General features: G+C 42.8%; 1 protein-coding gene across 4 annotated transcripts in view; it reads right to left on the bottom strand.

Annotated features, from left to right (window-relative positions):
* ASB7 (ankyrin repeat and SOCS box containing 7) overlaps window positions 1-24579 on the bottom strand; it is a 39182-nt gene that overhangs the window by 4627 nt on the left and 9976 nt on the right. For all 4 annotated transcript variants that reach the window (XM_018560248.1, XM_018560249.1, XM_018560250.1 and 1 more), the window contains one exon: window positions 18270-18875. In XM_018560248.1, coding sequence (XP_018415750.1) covers window positions 18270-18875 — 606 coding nt within the window. The remainder of the gene's footprint in view (window positions 1-18269; window positions 18876-24579) is intronic.

Genomic DNA, 24579 nt, shown 5'->3' with positions numbered 1-24579 from the left:
AATTAAAGGAGAACTATGAGGTGAGTGCTTTTCACTCACCTCATAGTTCTAGCCGACCTGTGACAATGAGACTGTCACAGGTCGGCTCAGTAGATCGGGAGGGGAGCGAACACATACCGGGTTCGCTCACCTCTCGATCCTGTCACAGCCCTCTGCCGTGACAGGGGGAGGGCTGGATTCCCCTCTCCCCGCTCCGATCTGCCAGCTCTGACTGGCGGAACTGACGGGGGAGGGGGCGGGTACAGCTGGCTCTGCCTCTAGATAGGCAGAGCCAGCTGTCACTCAGGCAGCTGGGCGGATCCCGTCATCTACGTCGGGATCCGCTCCGGCGTCTCAGTATATTGCGAGCTGTAGCTCGCGGTATACTGAGCTTAGGGTAACGGGAGGGCGCTAGTTTGTGTCCTCCCGTTACCTTAAGGAGAACTATGGTGAAAAACACTGACCCCATAGTTCTCCTTTAAATTGATTTCTTTTTGTTATCTTTAATACACTTTGTAGGTTGCTTTTATTGATAAACAGTAGGGATGCACCGATACCGATACAAGCATCGGTATCGGCCGCGATACCGAGTATTTGCATGGGTACTCGTGCAAATGCTCTGATGTGTAAAACGAGTACCTGCGTCCGCCATCTTCCACCGCCGCACACAGGACCGCGTCTGCATTCATGCAAGATGGCCGCGAACTCCTTCTCCACGGGCGAACGGCCGAAACCAGACTCCGCCTTCAATTCCTCTGTCCTCACTCGTGATTGGTGGGGAAGCCTGTCAATCATCCAATCGGCCAATCAGCGTGAGAAGAGGCCGGCATTGACAGATGACTAGGCTGTGACACGAGGGGATGAAGCAGACGGAGACGACGGAGAAGAAGGTTAGCAGCACTGCTGGGGCTGGGCACAGGATGGGGGGTGGGCACAGGATGGCCTCAAAAGTTATATTTGCCTGCTGTAGGTTTATAAATTTAAAAAAAATGCACTACTGCTTGCTATTCTATTTGGATGAGGCAAATCATGGATGAGGCAGAGCACATGTTCAGCATAAAAAACAGGATGGCATAAAAAAAAGTTATATTTGCCTGCTGTAATGCAATTAGTAATTGCATTACAGCAGGCAAATATAACTTTTTTTATGCCATCCTGTGCCCAGCACACACCTGTAGTGTGGCACAGTTATATCTAATTCTGCATACCTGGCTGTATATTATACATTAAAAAATGTAATATACAGCCAGGTATGCAGAAATAAATATAACTGTTCCACACTATATGCAATGCATTATGCACTACAGTGTTCTGGTCTGAACATGTGCTCTGCCTCATCCATGATTTGCCTCATCCAAATAGAATAGCAAGCAGTAGTGATTTCTTTTATTTTTTTATAAACCTAATTGGCGATTAGGTTTATAAAAAAAAAAAAAATCACTACTGCTTGCTATTCTATCTAACTAAGCCTTGTATCCCCATATGGTGGAAAATGGATGAGTCTGAGCACATGTCAAGGCCCGAACACTGTAGTGCATAATGCATACATATAGTGTGGAACAGTTATATTTATTTCTGCATACCTGGCTGTATATTACATTTTTTTATGTATAATATACAGCCAGGTATGCAGAATTAGATATAACTGTGCCACACTACAGGTGTGGGCTGGGCACAGGATGGCATAAAAAAAAGTTATATCTGCCCCTTTAAGAAAAAGTATCGGTAATTGGTATCGGCGAGTACTTAAAAAAAAAGTATCGGTACTCATACTCAGACCCAAAAAAGTGGTATCGGTGCATCCCTAATAAACAGAACTATTAATTTCATTATCTTTCAAACCATTCTCACTTTACAAAATCTTTTCATATGGTGCCTAAAAGTTTTGCACAGTACTGTATGTTTAACATTCCCAATGCTGGAACTGAAGTTAAAGTGATATTAAAAGGTTTTTAAGTTATTTCAAATGCTGAATAAATCACTTACAATGGACGCAGCTTCTTGATGTTTAAAAGTTTTAATTTCCTGCAAAATCAGCTGGTCCCCTGAGCACTGGTCCCGATATTCTGTTATCTTTACTTTCCCTTGCAGTGTCCTATGGAGCCACCCTTGTGTGTGCTAGTAAACTGTGTGTCTCCACAAATATACAGACACAGCAAGGCAATCCACTCCCCTGCTCCATGCTGGAGACTGTACACTGTATTTGGAAACATGATGACTGTAAGTGCTTGGTCAAGAATGTAAAGAAAGAATTAGCTGAGCAATGTATACTTGTTCAATCTGGATTCATTATTGAAAAAAAGTTTAAGAGGTTAATACTACTTTAAAGGCTTCAACAAAGCGGACTGAAGCTTGCTGAATACAATGACCTTGTACATGCTTGCTGTATGCACTCTTCTTTCACATATTGAATCCTGTATGTACAAGGCTTTAGGAGGATGGATAGTGTCCACATTTGCCAACTGTACTAAGCAGGGGACTGGTGTACCAATGGGATCTGCAGAAGTGGGGAAGTATATAGTACCTGTAGGGAGTATTTTAGTGTTTATCGTGGAGTATTTTTTGCTGCAGCTTTCACCTTTCTACAAGCTTGCTCTTTTCTATTATGCTATCGTAGTGAATGAGATTTGTAGATTAGCCACAAGAGTAACAAGCAAATATATCTGCCAAATAAACACTATGGTCAGGTAACATCGATGGTAGCTCACCAGGTGCTCAGGCACTCCAACATGTGCATACTTCCTTCATATCAGTCTAAATATCCCAACCATTCCAGGATTATCCCATTCATTCCCTCATTGCAGATCCTCCATTGCTTCTTTCTGTTTAGATCTTTGCTGATAGAATTAGTGGAATGATCCCGGAATGACTTTATTGAAATTCACTACATTCAGTTCTAATCACTATGATTCATCTCTATAGAAGTGTAGTGTGTCTACAGTGAAAACAAAATACTGCATGTTGTACTTTTTTTTTAGCACACACCACCGCAACATGGTGGTGTGAACTTAAAGAGGAACTCTGGGCAAAAATGTTCTTAACCCTTGTAGTTGGATTCTATACTTAGGATGCTACCCCACACTGCAAGGGTTAACTGCTCCTTTTGGTCTATGTGCAAAAATAACAAGGTTATACTCACCTGGACCTTGCAGCCGGCTGCTTGTTAGAGCGCTCCCTCCAGCCTATCTCTTCCGCCGCTGCAGCGATGGAATGCCACTCAGCATCCTCAGGTCGTAGGAACCTTAGACTGCTGGAGCAGAGAGTTTGGAAGGACCTGTCTAACAGGCATACGGCTCCGAGGATCGGATGAGTTTAACTTTGCTATTTTTGCACCTAGACCAAAATGAGTACTTAAGCCTTACAGTATGGGGGTAGGTAACCTCACTGCAAGGGTTAGGAAAATTCCTCTTAAACAGGAAACAAGGCAATTGCCTTGTATCTGTGTAGGGAGTGTGCTTAGAAAAACATTTAAACACAAATTATAACACCCTTACACCTCCACCCTACTTCCTTCCTAGATCCTAAGTATAGGTCCTCATCAATTTCAATAAGCTTTCCACACCCTGAGACAATGCATTTAAAGCCATGGCTATTTTTATGTAATATCAAGGTTGCCAAAAACCGAGGTATGAACATTCAGCAACATAGACAGGCAGTAGAATAATGGACTACAAGTGTGGTGACGTCACTGTTAGAGCTCAAACTGACGATTATTTTCATAATCGATTAGTTGGCCGATAATTTTTTAGATTAATTGGATAAAACAAATGAAATAAATACCATCACTAATTTCAAATAAAATACACAACTGAAGTGTTACAAAGCTTACTTCAAAATAAAACTGCATGCACAATTTTTTGCAATCACACTGCACTGGAATACACAGCATTGTGGTACCGTGTGTTCCAGTGTGGATGATCACACTGCGGGTGGGAGGCGCATTTGGGGTGCCATTGAAATGAATGGCACTGCAGCGCACCTTCCGCAGCAGAATGTCAGGCCGAAACCGAAAATAACTTTTTTAAAAAAATAATTGTATTGTAAGCACATGCCGCTTGAATAGCTTCAGCCCGGGAACGTCAGCTGCCAGTGGCAAGATTCTGCAGATGGCAGTTGAATGTAAATACAGCAGGTAGTGGGCTGGTGCAATAGCCGGCCTGCTATTGGCCATTTCAAATTCTAATAACAAATAGCAGGTTGGCTATTGCACCCCCCCCCCACTGCTTGCTGTGCCCTCCTCCCAGCATGGAGGAGCTAGGGAATCCAACCAACTAATCGATAATGATTCTCATTATTGATTAGTTGGTTGCAGCCCTAGTCATTGCACTTGTATTCCATTGGGCTGATGGCACTTGTAGTTATTGCGTTCACATATAATGTCAAACTATGGATGACTCGACTGTGGGTGGGAGGTTTGGTCAGAGTGGTGGGTCCCAATGTGACCATGTTTCATGTTACACCCTGAATATGGGTTCTTCCCCTCACCCAGGAAGTGAGAAAATCTACAGGAAGTGAAGGAAAAGCTCGCAGGCGTCTGAAACTCTTGGAAGCTATAAATGCTGAAGAAACTGATGGAGGCTACGGTGGAAGGCAGGAGACATGGACGGCTAGAACGATGGGGTATAAGGGCTCTTCTATTACACATCATTTACCATGACAGTGTCTCTTTAATTACTACCCTGTTTCCCCGAAAATAAGACCTACTTCGAAAATAAGACACAGTACTATTTTTGGGAATAGCTAAAATATAAGACCTACCCCGAAAATAAGACCTAGTTGTGACCATTCCCAGGGCCGGTGGTGGCATAAGGGGGAAACTTGAAGAGCCGCGGGAGAGAATCAGCAGTGCCAACGAAGCCAGCACTAGAGGAAGCAAGGGAGCAGAGCCACGTAAGCCCATGCCTCCTCTATAGCGCCGGCTCCTGTCACAGGCGGAGTGATACCAAATGCACCTCCGTCTGTGAGGAATCGATAGTGAAAGCGCACTTCGCTCATTCTGGCCAGCGATTGGTTACCAAATTGCTCTTGCAAAGGTACGGCACCCCTGATTGCCCTGATCACCATATTTTTGTACATGAATAAGTGTGGATTGTTGTACATTAACAAAAAATAAGATCTACCCCGAAAATAAGACCTAGTGTGTTTTTTGAGACAAAAAAAAATATAAGACAGTGTCTTATTTTCGGGGAAACACGGTAGCTGGGTTATCAAATGCTTTGTGTAAACCATACAAAAAATGGGGGAAAAAGAAAACTTGTATACAAGAAAAGAAAAGCGGGGCTTTAAAAGTGTCCAAACCATACAAGACGTCCATCAAACATACATGGTTTTGTATAAACGTATATTTAATACATAAGGACTTGGTTACAATTAAAATGTCATTGACATGATACAATGTTACATTGAAATCAAGCTACCTCCTTTTGGTGCCCATACATGTGTACATATATATATATAATTCATTAGTATAACATGGACTCCTTGAGTCCTGATTTCTGTAATAGTTGTATGATCCACTGTGGGCCCCATTTTACTCCTAAATAGCAAACAATGTTGCAACAAGCAACATTCTACCACAGTCATACAATGAAGGAGGAAGTAGAATCACACTGTGTGTGTGTCTGGGACTTCACAATGCAAAACAGCAACAGATTGACTTTCAGGCAGATTGGATATCTTTCCATGAATACCCAACCATGAACATTACAAGAATGTATGACTGGTTTTCAGCAACAACAAGTGTGAGCTCAACCCCTGCTGTTTCTCAGCCTTAGAAATATGCAGACTGAGCAGCAGAATAGGATCCCATACTATATGGCAGGTGCCCTCCATGGAGGAGCATTGCTTTTCTGGCACCAAGCATGACTGTAATGCTGTGTGGCTGGGATTTCCTGCAGGGATGTAAGCCTCCGTGAAAATAAATATGTAAAACACCTCATAGTCACAGGGGCCTTATAGCTTCAAATGGGCAGTCCCATTCACTATCCAGCCATAATAACGCAGGACATCTGGCAGTGTTCGTTAACCATGTGGGTCCTTTCAATCCTCATCACATGGCTGGAAGCGGGCCTCGCACAGATGTGGTATCTGTTCATGTCATGTGCTGCTCTATTGTGATGGAGTATGTAATGCAATATGTAAAAGATTAACTCCTGGGCCCAGAATTGTACAGGGTAGTAATAACTACATTAGTGATGGATGAGAATGTCCATAAAAAGCATGATACATCACCAAGGGCATGTGCCTGTGGGCCTTTTTATGTTGTGTTTGTGCTTCACAGGAGAAGAACAGGACGCCAAACCCTGGGTACTGTATATTGTACCTAGTCAAAGCTAAGATATGCTGACATAGAGACAGAAGAGACAAGGGCATGTCTTTACTTAGGTGTTCAATGTTGATGAATGACTAGCGATACCACTCTGGGGATTCATATATGGGTCTCTATCTTCTACTCATATTAAACAGAACTTTTTTTTATTAAAAAGAAAGTTGGCAATCTAGAGCATACATAACTCTTTGCCCGCAAACTAAGAGCTAGCAGACAAGTTTATGAGACCAGGGATCCTCAAAATTAAAATGTTTATAAAAAATGTAGTTAAACATTGGCTGACTGGATCAATAGATTGACCTACCCTTGGACCAATATATTACAAAAAACAGGGTCCCGGGTGCCAGGTAGCAGCAGGCAATCTACCTAAATAGTGACAGCTGACACCTCATTTTTACAACTCCACTGTTTTTGTTAACAGAAGCTCTCTAGCTAAGGCCTCTATAGCCCCCCAAAAATGTAAGTAAAAGCCCGCATTACCTGTACAGCAATGTCAATATTTTACATCATTGCGACTTTGCTGGGCAGCTTACGGCTCTTTAAGTAAGCTGTCCCTGTAGGTAAAAGGAGGCAAGAACGTGACAGTGGGTACTTTTCTTCCATGTTTTCCTGTGCAGGATGCCAGAAGGATGTTTACAAATATTGCTCTCTACTGTGCTACCTTAGTCATACTTCTTCCAGAAAGCTATGTCTAAAGGAGTTAGTTAACCTATAATAGACCAATACCCTGTGCAAACCTATATAGACCAATACCCTGTGCAAACCTATATAGACCAATACCCTGTGCAAACCTATATAGAACAATACCCTATGCAAACCTATATAGAACAATACCCTATGCAAACCTATATAGAACAATACCCTGTGCAAACCTATATAGAACAATACCCTGAGCAAACCTATATAGAACAATACCCTGAGCAAACCTATATAGAACAATACCCTGTGCAATCCCTAAACACCATTCCATAACACTAAACTAATCAGATGTTACAAATGTACATTTATACTCTTTCCATACCTGTAGACCATTTGTGCACTAAATGAAGACTGCCCCATAAAATCCTGCCAGTTGCCAATATTTTGTCCTGTATTCTTTCTAAGCTGGACCAGTCATGAGGACAAGCGCCCCCCAGCAGCACAGCAGCGAGCGATGTCCTTCTCCTGAGCCCCCGCACATGCCCAGTGCGCTCTATCTCCTGTCGCCTGGGATGAGCTCAGCGGCTATGATACATTTTTGGAGGCAGGCTTCACCCCTTGAGTAAATGGCCAATAGGTATGAAGAGAGCATAAATGGATATTTGTAAAATGTTATGGAATGGTGTTTAGGGACTGCATGGGGTAGAAAGATGAACTATCACTTTAAGGTTAAGATAAATTTTGCTGAATTCAATGACTAAAATAATGTAATATCTATTTACAGCCCATTTAAAAATGTTCTAAATTCCACATATATGGGTAATAAACAGCACAGGTACTGACCAATAGTAAACTTTAATGGGCACCCCTGGTCTAGGGAACTCATCTTATCCTCAGTCCTGCCAGCTCCCTCCAATCTGCTAGACCTGTCCCAGCAGCCTCATCTTCCCTGGGCTCCAGCAGTCTAAGGACCGCTGACGTCATCACATCTTGTGTATCTCCGTTGACCTGCATTAGACATGAGGACGCTGAGGGATATTGCATAGCTGAAGCGGAGGGGAAGAGAGATGAGCGCTGACTTCTATCGAAAATAGCATCAGATGAGCAATACAGCTTCATTTGAGCCTCCTAAATGAGGACTTAACCCTTGCAGCGGGACCAATTTTTTGTTGGGACAAGCTGGGTCTGAATGTTGTAATTTACACCTTTCTGAAGCAGCTTTTGTCTACAGCTTTAGGTTGGGGAAGGTGACTGTTCTGTATGGGAAATGCTCTATCATTAGAATTTCGCACCAGAGGATTGATGTATGAACGAGTCAGCACTAAGGACATGAGTTTCTTTCCTAAACCACAAGACAGATTTGAACCGGTTCTGAAATGCCAGTCCCTATTTCATCTCCAATTATCATATTAGATAACTGTGGGGTATGCATTTTATTCAAACACAAGTCATTTACTGCAGTATGTATGAACATCTGATCCCCACCCCTTGTCCCACCTCTGCTCTCTACATATCACTTTAGAATAGTGTACTTTGAGAGGAATGCACATACTGGTGACATTTAATACCATTGGCAGTAAAATGGGCTCTCTCTACCTTCCGTGATGCTTGTGATCATTACATTAAAAGAAAGTTTTCCAGCTCCAGGAAGGGGCGGTGGTGGTGAGAAAGCTCAAAGCACCATAAGAAGTCACACAAACCATGTGTTTCTAGTAATACAGAACAGGGGTGGACAAATTATTATGGCATTCAGGAGCCAGTCTGTCCAATCCAGGAACCATCAGCTTTTTCTTTTTTTAGACACAAGCTCTATTGACAATAACTAGAGAAAACCTCAAAAGTCAGGCACCAGCTGTAATTTGTAAGGAGCATTGGCTACCTGGCTTCTGGGATGTGTCCAGCCCTGGGCAAGAAGCATGTACAAATTTAGGAGAAAGGGGTCAGAATTCCACATTCTTATATGTAATAATGAGAATAAGTTGACCTTGAGGTATATTCTAAACATGCAACCACCAAGTGCAAACCAATATTTAATAAGTAAATAGTCTCGGAGGCCTGTCAGTGGCAATGAACGACTGGACACCTGCAATGTGCAGACTGGACACCTGCAATGTGCAGACTGGCCACAAGGTGGCGCACACAGTTCCAGCTGTCAGTAAGCAATTCATAAGGTGAGGAGAAATGTGTTGACTGGACCCTGATCCAGCACTGAAAAGGATTTTAGCTGTTGGACTTTTTGAGTGCAATATCCCATAAATGTGTATTATTCATTAAAATGTGGCCACTGATGCAGACTGCTGAGTTATTAGCCACTCCGATAAATAACACAGTATATACAGTGTCTGCTAACAAGGCTAAGCTGGTGATATAACAAGAATTTCAGTTAAAGAGTTGTATTGTTCAGAATCAATTGCACTCAGTAAGTGACACTCTCCTGCCACGCACTTGCTGAAAATGGTAAATATCAAATATTTATATGTGATAAGAATATTTATCTAAGGCCCTTCCACATGCGTAGTGTTGCATTAATTACACAATACCATGCGATTCATGCATACGATCGCACCTAGCGTGCATTACTTTGTGCTAGGTGCGTTGCATTGCCATTTATTTGAATGGCACCCTAAGGCACCGCCCAACAGCCGCGCAATGTGCGGTATCGCAATACGGCAATATTGCTGATTGGCCAGCTTCCTGGCCAATCAGCAATACCGCCCGGCTTCCTGCTGATTGGTCGGGAAGCTGGCTCCATGCTGTTTGGCCGGATCAATACCGATTGGCTGAGAAGCCGGCTCCATCAATGCTGATTGGTTTCCCGGCCAATCAGGTAGCCGGGTCAGATTCATGATTGGCCTGGGAAGCCGGCTCCATGTTCCCTCGCGGCACTGCTGGTCAGAGGAAGTTCCGGTATCGGAGGTATTTTTTAGAGCATTTGGGTAAGTACGAGTACTTGCCCAAATACTCGGTATCGGTGCATCCCTAGTACAAACCTATGTAATAAGGGGATCTACCTAAATTAACCAATCAACCTGAATCCAATCAGGCAGGTCCTTGTACTACATGTACTACATAGTTGATAGCTCTAAAAGAGATGGTACGATCTGATTGTTATGTGTGTGGTGACACTAACAATAAGGATCACTATACATGTTACAATCTGACCATACAGTCAACATTACATTTACCAAAACTATGAAAAATGAGGACCTACCTAAACTATCCAATTCATTTGTATCCAATCAGGCAGGCCCTTATACTACATAGCTGTTGGTGAGTGTAAAGGAGATTGTACAATCAGATGGTAAGGTGTGTGGGAACCATAACCTAAATCCCTGATCTATTTTTCTTTACTAGGGAGCCTCCACAAAGATACTACGAAAGCGATACAAGGAAGGCTTCTCAAACAGGTGATCACTGCGATTGGCTATACCTGTGATCACGTACTAGGGAGCCAGTCCTCCCGATTCTTAAGGTGGCCATAGACTATACGAATTTTGGCTGGTTCTTAATGAGCCGGCGGAACGCACTGTTTGTGATGTGAACCGGCCCTGAGGCCTGTCACTGGCAATGGCCAACTGGGCACACCTGGCTCCTGGGATTTGTCCAACTCAGCTATAGGTTTATGTATTATGTATCTATGCCAGGGGTAGGCAAATTCATATTGAATTAAGGAGTCAGCCTGTCCATTCCAGGAGCAAGCAGGATTTTTTGTTAGACGCCAGCTTCATTGACAACAATTACAGAAAACCTCAAGTTAGGCGGCAGGTATCATTTTTAAGGAGCATTGGTGACCTGGCTCCTGGGATTTGTCCAGCCTTGATTTATGCCATCTATGTACAGTCTTTATGTATTATATATAATGACTGAGCGTGTCAGAGAATGGAAGGTAAATTACTTTCATTACAAGGTAAGTAGAATCAGACTAGGTTAACACCTATGCGACTCCTGACTGTGCGGTTTTGTGCACGATTGCCGTGCGGTCAGGAGTCACCAAGGTGTGAACCGATAGCGCTGTGAGTGCCATTATTTTCTAATGGCACCCCAGTTGCGCCGGGTGGATCGCGCGGGATTCCGCCCGTGCAAGTGAACTCGATAACGAAGCTAAAAAAGCTGCACGTTGTGTGTCGCAAAAAAAAGGTACTTGTACCTTTTTTCAGCGATTGCCGCGCGGATGCCACCCCATTGAAATCAATGGGGCCGCGCGGCAATCGCTGTGTGCACTAGCACACGATCGCGCGTCCCGGGTGTCGTGCAGGTGTGAACCAAGCCTTAAAGTGACACATTTTTTTTATTTCAGCAACTTATTTGATAACATCCAGTTTTTTTTTTTAATTAGTCCAGGATTTCTCTTAAATACATGCAAACTCATTTTCTTTTTTTCGGTTCCTTATACCTGAGACTTCTTTTATAAAACGAGAGAGCACAGGTACATCGCACTGAAAGGGTTAAATCATTTTTTGCTGGTCCTATAGAAAACAGCTGAGTGCATGGAAATATATTAATAATGGACCATTCCTTTTTCTATAGAGCAAATTACCCCAGGCTCATTATCCGATGTTATTCCCAACACTGTGATCTTATCCAAGCTGTTTATCATTTTGTGGCCTCTATATGAAGCAGGATTTTTTTTCCCCCTTAAAACTTCCTTTAAACCTGACTCTCTGTTCTTCAAAGGAATCTCATTTCACTGGTCAGTACTCGATCTTCATCACTGAGACATCCAGTGTCTTGCCAACACTTAGGGAAAGATTTATATTCCCTCGTTAAATCAAAGTTATGAAGACTTAGCGCTATAAAGACACAGTCCTTTGAACGGTGCTGCCGGCATGCTGCAAGCTAAGTGACGTTCTTCGTTTAATGGCTTGCACAACCTCCAGAAAGCTGAAGAACTTAATCCCCCTCCTTGCAGCGAGACATGTACGCTTGGTCTCCTAGTAATACAATGATTGCTGGTTTGTGACCTGCAATCTACATCGGGGCATCAAAGCAAAGAGAAGAAAAGGTGCCGTCATCTGCATAGCAATCACTAGTAGCTATGGGAAAAAAACATTGTCAGTGCAAATCTGACAGAACAAGTCTAAGAGAGCAATTTGTAGTACAAAGACTCTGTCCCTCAGATCAAAGTCCTAGGGAAACGTATACCCTGTTAAGGAAGAACTCCGGGCAAATCAAATCTTAACCCTTGCAGTGGGGCTACCCCGGCACTGCAAGGGTTAAGTGCTCGTTTTCTCTAGGGAGCTAAAATACCAGTTATACTCACCCAAACCATGAAGCCGGCTTGCGTTTAGACTGGTCCCCGGAGCCTCTCTCCCCCTCCGCTCCAGCGGTCTAAGGTTCTGGGTATCATCATTTCCTATACAGTGTATAGGACGTGAGGACGCTGAGGGACATACCACTGCTAGAGGAGACGGGCTGAAGGGACCTGTCTAGGAGCCAGCCGGGATCGGAATTTTAGGAAACACCTTAACATTCTAATGCAGAATTTCTTCACACAAAGAAAGCAAATCCATGGAATATTATTTCTTCTATTGTGTTTGAAAGTGGGATGAAGCTCTAGTGCTGGTATGCTGTAGTCTGTTATCTCCAAAAATAACATTTAGCATATTTATCACATTTATGTTGGCAGAGTTTTGTTCCAATAGCACTGTGGGATATACATTAAATTCGGATAAATTCTCTCCACCTGTACAGTCGATGTTTGATGGTATACAATTGGCGCTAAGGCAAGGCAACCCAGTTTTATGATAAGGAATATTGGCCTAATGTAAAGTTAAAGTTTAGAGTGTAAGCAAACCTGAACAATGAACTTTTCTTATTTGCTCCCTGCAGTTCTGTAGTTTGTTAAATAAACCACTGTAAGGATTTTATCATGTCCGTTCTAAAAGTGCAAAAAAAAGGAAAAGAAATGTTGATCCTGTCAGAACCCCAGTGAGCTTCTAACCTCCTGTAATGAGCTGACAAAGCTGCACTAAAACTGAAACATTGTTATCAATCTTGCCCAAGTTCTATCTGTGGACTACAGAACACCTTCTACTTATGCTCTGGTAGTAAGGAGAGGGGAAGGTATACTGTAGTCCTAACATGCATAGGGGGGCAATAATCCTTCCCCATAGATAAAGTGCAGTAAGTGTTGTGTCTTGCGATGGTCGTAAGGTGTATGGGCACCTTTAGACAGGAAGTGTGTTACTGGCAGGATCACCTGGAAAAAAGGAGAAAAAACCCCATTTGTTTTAGGGTTTAGATACACTACATGTTTGGGTAAAGCTAAAAGTTAGTGTATAGGTTCAGAGTTCAGGGGTAAATGAAGGTTGGGGTAGAATACAAAGGGTTAGGGTCGGATTAAATGTTGAGGGTTCATTTTCAGGGACAGGCTATGCATTATATTTATGCTAAGGTTAACAATCAATTCCGGCCAACAGGTGAAACGTTTTAATGACCAGCTAATGCCATACACAGCTGAAAATTCCCTCCGTTCTGTGTGACCCTGCACTCATTCCCCTATACAGGACTGGTAGGATGGCAGTGGGAAAGAATACCCTGAAACTTCTGTGTGTAGCTTCCTCTATTTGCTTCCAGCATCACCAATCACATTCAAAGGCAGGTTTGATTCTGATTGGTGGTAGTAAGTAAACTTATTAATGGCATTTGTTTTTGAACAAGCAGACTTTCTGTGTAAGATACAGTAAGGAAGCTTCTTCAGTGCCACCCAAAGGTGTGTTCCAGGATCACTGGTGGGGTGGACTGGTGCAACCTAAATAAAACTGAACTACCCAACAGGTAGGCTATGCTCACGTGTATACCCAAACGTGTTCAAGTGGAACAAAGTTTACTGCAGAAGAGACATAATCTGCAGTAATGGATTCTTACCTTCCTGCCCGGAAACTTCTCTTAAATGTACACGGAGCTGTGCATGTGATGCTTAGTGTACACTCTCAACATTCCCTTGTGCCAGGATGAAGGAATGTCCGTGCGTATGTGTAGGAGTAGCACCCAGGCCAATCAAGATGGCCAAAGATGCCAAATCCGAAGAAGCCAGAGGGAAAATGTCAGAGCTAGTGAGGACATTCAAAGACATTACATCACTGGAGAGGAGGTGAGCATTGGAGCTTTTAGTTCTGCTTTAAGGGCTGACTTTATCAGTTAGGTATTAGGATGCAGGTTATTGAACGGTTAGGAATAAGTTTCACATCAGAGGGATGGCTGAAAACATTTTCCTTTACACACTATGTTCTTTGCGCTAAAAGTGCAGCATGAAAAAACGTCCATATCTTTTTGTTCATTTACTTCTGCATATGGATAGAATGATCCCCCCACCCTGTCAACATGCATTGCAGTAACAGGATAGCAAATGACTTTGTGGGTAGATGCAATAATATGAAGACCAGTTATACACCATCTCCCTCTATTATAGTTTGCAGAAGTTGGCTGTATAGATTGGTTGTTGAAGCTAAACACTCCCAGCAAACGTTGATAGTTGCTTCATCTGCCTACCTCTAGATCAACTGACAAGCAATTTTCACTGGCAGTAACCTCTGCTTAAGGTACCGTATGTATAATGTACATTGTTAGCTGCCTTCTGATAATGCCTGGCTGTTGCCTGGCTGTATTTGGTTTCAATACTTTTGAGCTACAGGCCAGGAACAAACATGCTACAAATGAGTGTCAGAATTCCTTAAAGCAGAACTATACCGGCCTCTGTGCCAGCAATATGGGAGCCTACAAACTCCACACACCGGCACAGACATCTTTGCTCGGTCTACTCCCAGGTTCAGGATCTTCAGCCACCTTGATGATGTAACCCCTGCACATGCAGATGCCAGGATTGTACACTAAGCTGTGCATGCGTTGTACATTGACAACAATAAAATATTGGCAAACATTCTGAGCTTTGCAGCCGGAGTAGGTATTTAGCCTGTCCCCTTAACAAAATCCCATTAGTTTTAGCAGTTCCTGTTTGTGTGGCTTCCCATCTTCCTCTCAATGCCACTGCAGATAATTCTAACTGAAACAACAAAATGATGGAACCCTCAATCACTGGATGGCGCCGGGCATTCCCAAGTGCACGATATTTAGCACCAACGTAAAACATATGCGTCAGATGCAGAGATCCTGGAATTCACATATCTCCCTTCCTTCATCTAATCATTGAGGAAGCCATGAATCTAACAGTGACAACAAATTCATCTAGTTTCCGTGTTTGTTGGGGAAGCTTATTTGTACTTTGAGAACTTCAGCAGATATCAGCAGGTGTCAAAATAATGTTACTATATATTTGCAGTTATTTACAGCATGGTCATACAAATGTATATTGCTTCATGATTGAATCTGGAAGTGCTTCTTCAAATGAGACAAAACAGAGCTACGACTGGCGAAACCCTTCTGAAATGTTAAATGGCTACCATGCCAATTCCCAGACATGAGAGCTTTCTTTAACCCTTTCGCTGCCAAGGACGTATGGCATACGGACCTACAAAAGTGCTTCCAGCTGGCCAGGTCAGTATGCCATACGGACCTGGCATTTACAGTTCTACTATAAGCTGATGGTCGCTTTAGCGACCATCAGCTTATAGTATAACTGTTCAGCAGACTGTCCCCTTTAAATTAATAGCTGTCATCAGCGGCTCACAAGCCGCTGATGACTGCTATTATCAAAAATACCGCGGGCCCCCCCCGCCGGCACCGCCGCTGCCGGCCGCCGGCATCTGGAGTCTCTCATCCCTCCCTGGAGCCATCCCAGGGAGGGATGAGGGACTCCATGGATCCCCACTGCTTGTAGGGTCTGTGGCAGCGGGGATCCATTAAAAAATCACCGTCGGGGGGGTCCCGGGAACGAGCGGCGGCTGGCCGCAATTCAGGATGGCTGAGCGTCTTCTGTTCTGAGCCGCTGTCATCCTGTCAGTTTTTGGATGACAGCGGCTCTGTGTAGCGTGGCCGAGCGGGGGATCGTTAAATATCAATGATATTTAACGATCCCTCTGTGCAGAGCAAACACCGGAGTGATCGTCTGATCACTCCGGTGTTTGTAAATAACTGGGGACACATAGTACTATGTGTCCCCAGTTATGAATGAACAGGCTGCGATCTACATCACAGCCTGTTCATTCAAGAATTTATGAATGGGGACTAGCACTCACTACAGAGGCTCCTCCCCATTCAGAAACTAATGATAGTAAAATATTTTTACTATCATTAGTTTGTGAATGAATGAGAAGCCTCTGTACTGAGGCTTCTCATTCATTGAGTGCTGGGGCTGCAGAAAAAGAAATTGAGGACTTATGTCCTCAATTTCTTTTTCTATTTCAAAAGGGAAATGTCAGGGGTCTATTTAGACCCCAGATATTTCGCCGCGGCCCCCCCAACAGTAAAAAAATAAAAATAAAAAATTATTAAAAAATAAATAGAAAATGTAAAAAAATAAAAAATAAAAAAAATAAAAATGTAAAAAAAAAATAAAATAAAAAAATGTGTACAAAAAAAATAATAAAAAAAAGCACAACCCCTCCCTCCCCCCACATAACATACACATATTGAGGTGTACGCCATGCACATGCGCTGCAGTGCGTTGTTAGAACGCATCGCAGTGCATGATTTTTTTAATGTATTTTTTTCTTTAAAAAAAAATTAAATTAACTGTGGCAGCGCATGGCAAAGCTTTGTGACGCATTGCCATGCGTTGTGATCTTTGTGTTGCAATAAATATACGCCTGTATCATTTTATCACAACACAAACACCAACACAGCGTGACATTTTTTTTTAACATAAGTTGCTTATTTACAGTTTTGCGTACCGTAATTTTTTTACCTTTTCGCAAAAAGGCGCAATTTCAAATTTGCAAATATTTGTTATTTATTAACTCAATACAGTTTTATCTTTTAGATTTAGTCAGAAAATTATTATTTTTTGTGCGCTGATACTGATTTTAGTGTGTTTTATCAATTGAATTGTGTATTTTTATCGGTTTAATATTAATTTGAGAAACATTTGCGCAATTATCGCAGGGCCTACAAATTTAGTATCACCAGCTTTTTATTCTACCGGGCCTGCGCTTTCAGAAAATATATGGTTTGGGGGGTCTTTTACAAACGCTAGTAACGCAGCAGTTGAAAATCAAATCAATGGGAAAAGTTGGCGGCATCTGGAGCCTCTCATCCCTGCCTGGAGCCGCTCCAGGCAGGGATCTGTGACTCCATGGATCCCCGCTGCTGACCCCCGCTTGTAGGGGCTGTGGCAACGGGGATAAAAAAAAATCTCCAGGGTTGGGGGGTGGGGCGCGGAGCAGCAAGCGTCGGCTGGCGGGGAGAAGCCACAAGTTTCAGGATGGCTGAGCGGTGAGGAGAACGGAGCCGCTGTCATCCTGTCAGTTTCCGGATGACAGCGGCTCTGTGCGTGGCCGTACGGAGGATCGATAAGTATCATTGATATTTACCGATCCTCTGTGCAGCACAAACACCGGAGTGATCGCGTGATCACTCCGGTGTTTGTAAATAACTGGGGACACATAGGGGGTTATTCACAAAGCTGCCGAAGGCAACGCAGCAGTTGAAAATCAAATCAATAGGAAAAAATTGCAGAAAATTCAAAAATGGCTTGGCCAGCTGATTTGAAAAATGTTCCGGAGGGCTTGGCAGCGAAAGGGTTAAAGGGCACTAAGGACCACCAAATGCCTTCATGCATATTTAAATATTTCCAGAGCTTCCCATTTATAAAAACTAAAACCAGAGCTGGCACAGTCATGCCCAGAATTCCTCAACCATTTTTCAGTCATGGCACCCGTTAAAAGTATGCAAAATCTTCAGGCACCCCAGTCTAAAATGTCATAGATTTAAGGGGGTACCCAAGTAAAAACATACAAAAAAGTGGGTTTCACCCTTCACATCGAAGTGCCCCCTTCAAATTAAGATTCTCCAACACCCTTACATCAGAGCCACCCTTTCACATCAGAAGCCCCTCTATCACATCAGAGTTCTCCGTTTACATCAGTAGCCCCCTTCACCTAAGTTTTGATTCCCTCTTCACATCACAGTGCCACTACTGCAACATTTTGAGGTACCGCTGAGGAAGGAGGAAGGCACACCATTGTGCCATGGCAAGCGGGTTGAGAAAGGCTGCTCTAGCCTGCCTCTGTGGCTCTCCCTACTGATCAGTAAGGCCTCCCATCACATTATGTAGTCAAAAGGAAGGCTAAGGAGGCATGTCAGAGTGAAATCATGCAAGATCTTGCTGCAATTTGCATAACAGGAGCTCAGTTTGTAACACTGGAAAAATCCACAGGTTTAAAGTATTTTTGTGCAAAACACTGGATGATTTGATTGAATTACTTACTTCGTACTTCCTGTAGAAAATCCAGGCAAGGTCGGCTAGTTCCAGAGATGCTTAGCGATACAGCTAGAGGTGTCTGTCCTTCATAGTTCCTAGTGTTCGTGTCGGCTCCATAATTGTACAACATACGGGCACAGAGGACATCGTCCCGTAGAGCTGAAAGGTGAAGAGGTGTTTGCCCATCTTCTAGCCGTCCCAAGTTCGTATCAGCTCCCCTTTGCAAAAACATGCGACAATACGAATGGTTACTTTTGATCACAGCATAGCGTAGTAGAAACCCGTTTTGAATATCAATGTTGGCATTGTGGTCCAGGAGAATTTTGACGCAGCTGGATCTCTCTCGGATGATGGCAAGCTGCAAGGGAGTGGTGCCTTTGTCACTAAGGGGATCAACCTCCGCTTTAAACTCCAACAGTAACCTGACAAAAGAGTCTCTTCCATAGTGGGCGGCCACGTGTAGCGGCGTCCAGCCATCGTTGCTCTTGGCGTTAATAATGTCACTACGATATTCTGATTCCAGCATGAGACGCGCAATCCGTGCCCGTCCGTGCATGGCAGCATAATGTAACGCTGTAAATCCCCCTATCAAGTCCTTTACTGTAGGATCCGCTAAGGAGAAAAAAAGACAAAAAAAAGAGTTAGCACAGAAAATATCTTCTAGTACACATTCAGCTATTTCTTTATAAAATGTAAGAGGACTAAACATATACACATAGAATTTTATATATTTTACTTTGGGAAAAACTCTGCAAGAGGACACAGAAAAAAAAACCTGACAGGGGCTTAACCATTCCCTACTCCAGATACAAGAAAAAAATAAGTTTTAGCATTACATTATATTTCAGTAACTGACATGTTTAAAATAAATATTTACAAGCAGCCAACCATGAACTCATTGTAAATGATAAACCTATGTACACATAAAGGAAGCCAGTACTGACACAAGTATGCCACCCATGCTTTTAGAGATTACGTCACATGGGTGATTTTCCTGTTAGCAACATCGCTCGGGAGAGACTTCCACTTACCTCTATGGAATTGTTTCCTTACTGGCTTAAAAAGCTGCCGACTCTACCTCACTAGTGAGGGGTGGCATCTCGCTGTTCAGGCTTGCGAGGGAGCGACCACATTAACAGGTAAGTGAGCGTTGTCGGTTAAGTCACTGACCTTGAACGAGTTTGCAGTTCGGGAGTTCTGATTTCAGTGACCACATACTTGTTCTGTGTCAGTAATATGAATGAAAGCCAGTCAGGCAGGCAAATTGCATGTTAAAAAAATGGGTCAGCAATGGCACCCTACATACTTCTCACAGTAAACAACTCCTTTAGGGTACATTCACACCAAAATCCGAAGGAAATCGCAAGTCAATGGAGGGTGCCTTGACTTGCACTTGTACCTTACCTTATGACCCGTACCTTATGATTTCCTGCCAATCCATTGTGTTGTGATCCGTTTTCAACGGATGCAAACGGAAGGGCACCAAAAAAAAGAATGGGTGTGAATAGGGCTAGTTCACAACCAGATCTGTTGCATTATGTTTTGCTGAAAAAAAGTAGTGCATGTTCTCTTTTTTTTTCATTGTAATGTTAACGGAGCGATGTGAACTAGCCCCATTCACACCCATTCATTTTTCGGTGCTCTTCTGTTAGCATCCAATGAAAAACAGATCACAACTCAATGGATCCGGGTGCGAATCGGCCATTAAAGTCCAACTCCAGGGAAATTAAACCATTAAATTATTCTTGCAGTGGGGCTGCCCCTACATGGCAAGGGTTAACTGCTTGTTTATACCTAGGGGACAGGAAAAAGCTGTTTTACTTACCTGATCCTCCATCCTGCTGGCTCCCTCCAGACTGCTAGATGAGTACCTGAAGCCTCTTTCCCCCTTTGCTCCAGTGGTGTAAGGACTGCTGACATCATTCAGTACAATGCAGACTCAATAGCACTGCATTGCACGTCAGGATCTCAAGGGACAGCCTACAGTCGGAGAAAAGGTGAGCGTCCACTGCCGGGGGAAGTAGGGATCAGGTAAGTAAAATAGCTTTCTCCTCTCCTCTAGGCATAAATGAGCAGTTCAGCCTTGGTGGTGGTGTTGGTGGGGGAGGGGGGAAGCCCACCGCAAGGGAAAACTTTTCCTTTCTCTGTCGTTGGGCTTTAAACTGGAAATCCAAACCAAACTTTCTTTATAAGTTTTGGATATGGTACGAAAGAGTCAGGTGTTCACTGTTTTATGATGTATGGAAGAATGGAACTGGTTCCAAGAGACACCTAGATAATTGTATGCAGGATGTGGACAACTATTACGAATGCAAACAAATGCAAACCTGTTTTTAGTTTTGTACAGAGTCAGGAAGACGAGGATCCTCTGTCGGGTTTTTATTGTTCTCTGTGGGCCCTGTTGGTAAGACTTCCCTTTACTTCCTGTATAATATTACTATTCTGTACAAGCTTCAAAGTGCAATAAAATTTATTGCATTTCACAAACTAACACAGGACTTGCAGCCCAGATGTGTCCTCTCTTGCCTCCTTGCCCCCTTTTCTTGCCTCATGTCCTCGCTAAGAGAAAGCATGTGTAAGAACATCTGCCGATCAGTGGATTTCCTGTGGTCTGGCATGAATGGTGTAAGGAATTTAGGTAACATGCTCCTCTGTGGCTTGTCACCCTTCCAAGCAACACAACATACATTATTTAAAGGCCTCCTGGTACACTGTGTTCAGTTTTGAAGGAACTTGTCCCAGTAGTTTATTTAAATGAACACAGAGGGACAGGAAGAAAGTGCGGTGCCAACGAAGCCAGCGCTAGAAGAAGCGAGGCGGCACTGGAGGGAGCAGAGCCTCATAAGCAGATGCCTTCTCTATAGCGTCGGCTCCTGTCACAGGCGTAGTGATACCAAATGCACTCCGCCTGTGAGGAATCAATAGTGAAAGCTCGCTTCGCTCATTCTGGCCAGCGATTGGTTAGCAAATTGTTTATGGTATGGCACCCCTGATTGCCCTGATCACCATATTTTTATACATGTAGACCTTTCTGCATGAATAAGTGTGGATTGTTTTTTTTTTTGACACACAACTTTATTGCTATTACATCGGGGGCTAAGAATCCCCCTATATAATAGCCAATTTACATGACAGGTCCTCTTTATGAAGACATCAGGGGCCTCCAAGACCCCTAATGTCACCTAGGGACCCCCAGAGAAGCTGATGAAGCAGAGATCTGCTTCATTAGCTTCTGTAGCTGGAGAGTGACAGTGACACTAAATGCAGGAAGTGATGTAATCTACATCACTTCCTGCATTCTGGGATTGAGAGATCAAAGGGAGTTTGTATACTGAACTCCCTTTGATCTCCTGTCACAGAGCCGTGCCGGTCCCGGCTTTATAAGAATAACACCGGCCTATTTAATGTGTAATAAAGTCAAGTAAAATAGTACCCTCTCCTATAGATGTCCACACTCCCCTCCTCAAGGTAAGGGATGGTACAACTTGACAAAGAGCAGGGAAAACCTTAGGGGCATATTTACAAAGCAGTGAATCTGTCATTTAGCAAACATTCTCTGCATGTGAATCTTCCAGGTCCATGTGTCTTAAATAGCAGTGCTTGATTCCCCACCAGAGAAAATATAGTGAAAGTCACATTGCTGGCCTACCCAGTGCGTACATTGTGGACTTGCTTAGTTATGATACACTGCAATACACACACGGTCTAATTATCTAACCATTAGGAGAATAGGGATCTTTCTTTTTAAGTAAAATATGGAATATTGAATTTGCACTAGGGTTGTTTCCATACAAATTATATTAGAGAAGTCTGTCTTCAATAACAAATTAAACATCTTTCAAAGAAAAATAAAGCATCCGTATTCATAGCTTTATTTTCCCATACTGCACTACAAACATCAAACAGACACTTGCTGTTCTTTGGACACCCTTGCTTACAGATCTGTCCAATGTGGGCACCATAGCATGTGGGCAAGTACTGTGAGATTCTGATGGTAGTGATTACTGATGGAATTAAATTGTATGAGGACGTCACTTTCACACTAGAAACCACAAGACAGAGAAACATGTTATTTGGCAACAAAAACAGAGACATGGGGACATCAATTTGGTGACATCATCTTGACAGGAACGTTTCTGAGCATATGGATCCACTTTATGTTCACTTAACAAGGACTCCAACAAAACATGGATCACATTAAAGGGGTGGGACAATGGCTTAAGTACCTGCTACAATTTAAATGCTGGCTCATTGAGGTCATGCATATATGTTTGATTCTATTACTCAATTGAAGGCACATCTTTGAAGACATATAATGAAGAATAACCAAGTTATCTGTAATGGGAAGTCATGTACAGTAAAAAGCTATACACATAACAAGTCACTTCTCCGTGTTACTGAACAAAATATTATGGAATGCACTGCCATCTAGTGGAACTACAGTGATAATCACCAAGATGGACAAACACTGACCAGTAGATAACATATAAGATATAATGAAAAGGAAGAGTATTATGGCTCCTTCACAAATAATCAATGATATGCAGCCTAAAGGCCCACTATTGGGAAAATATATTGCATTGCGCGTACCGTATGTGATTAAAGTGACCCTGTCACTTGTGTAAAGGTAATTCTGCAACACATACCTGTAAAAGATAAGTGAACATACATGACTTTCCTGCCGCACATGCTGCTGAACTCCGCTGATTGTAAGGCATGGTCCCTTATATTCTATTGCAAATCGGACACTTCCAGGAGTGTCAATCTCTGTCGTTTCCTGCAGTTCTCACTGGTTCCCCCACCTGACACCAGCGCAGGAGAAAGCAGTAATGTATAGGACAGACAAAGCAACCAGTAAGAGTTGCAAGGCACAAGGTGATCGACACTCCTGGTTCGCCAAATTTAGGTAGCATTCAGCAGCACGGGCACCAGGAAAGCCAAGGTATGTTCATAGTTCTTTAACAGGCATTTGTTCAATAATTTTTAATTTTTTTTGTTTTGTTGTTGTTGTTGCTTGAACTGCTCAAGCACCCCTCGTAATTTTACATTGATTGCAAAACAAACAAAAAAATTAGAATGTTATTACATCTAATTACTGCATACAGGTACCAGAATACAATCCCTGGAATTCATAAAAAGAAAATCGAAAATCATTAGAAATCTGTCTCCCGTCCATGCAATAAATGGCGCAACTTGTGACCAATTCATGTAACTGCCGGTAAGGTGAATATGAATCTGTTGAAACTGAATTTTGTCTGCAACACACTTTACTCTAACATGAAAAAAGTTCTTATTTACCTTCATTTATCTTATCACAAGCGCATTAGCACATAAGAACTACCTGAATTTGTTGCACTCATTGTAAATTGCAAGAAAACTGTTGCACAACTTTGATGAATTTTGCACAGGACTTTCTAATATGGCCATAATGCCAGAAAAGTGTTGCAAATGCTTTACTGAATTGCCCCCCAATTTTTTTTCCCCACTTAATAGTAATAGTAGTGCACCACAACCCACACCATGTGCTTTGTGGTGTGCTGTCTATTGCCACTACTATGCAGTGTGTTGGGATGCCAGATAAAATAACTGCCGCTGCAACAACATGGTAAATCTTGCGTTTAATGCATGTCACAGTAACACTACTATTGGAATGGTACCTAAATATTTTAGGGTGCATTCACACCAAAATTGGAAGGAAATCGCAAGTCAACAGAGGGTCCATTGACTTGCAATTGTATCTTCTGATCTGTTGCGTTGCAATCCATTTTTTAATGGATGCTAACAGAGGGGTACCGAAAAATGAATGGGTGTGAATGGGGCTAGATCACGCCGGATACCCTGCGTTACATAGTTACATAGTATTTGGGGTTGAATAAAGACATACGTCCATCAAGTCCAACCCATATAGGTCCACGCATCATCTCATTCTTAGGGATACTGGTATCCATGGATATTACGGTCCCTCAAGAAATTGTCCAAACGTTTCTTGAACAAATCTACACTCTTGGCTGAAATCACTGCCGATGGCAGTGAGTTCCAGACCTTAACCGCTCTTACTGTAAAGAACCCTCTTCGCCCATTGTGCTGGAATTTTTTCTCCACCAACTTTAGGTGGTGGCCTCTAGTCTTTGTAATGGAGTTAATCTCAAACAGTTTGTTGCCAATGTTGCTGTCACCATTGAACATCTTGTACATGAAAATCATATCCCCCCTTAATCTCCTTAATTCCAGCGTAAACATGTTTAAGGTCAGAAGCCTTGTCTCATAGCTCTGGTCCTCCATTCCCCTAATTAGTTTTGTTGCCCTCCGCTGGACT

The sequence above is a fragment of the Nanorana parkeri genome, unplaced genomic scaffold, assembly GCF_000935625.1.
Source record: "Nanorana parkeri isolate BGI_ZX_2015 unplaced genomic scaffold, ASM93562v1 scaffold443, whole genome shotgun sequence".
Classification (NCBI taxonomy): domain Eukaryota; kingdom Metazoa; phylum Chordata; class Amphibia; order Anura; family Dicroglossidae; genus Nanorana; species Nanorana parkeri.
The sequence above is the reverse complement of the archived record's forward strand: the minus strand, read 5'-3'. Positions and strand labels throughout refer to the sequence as shown.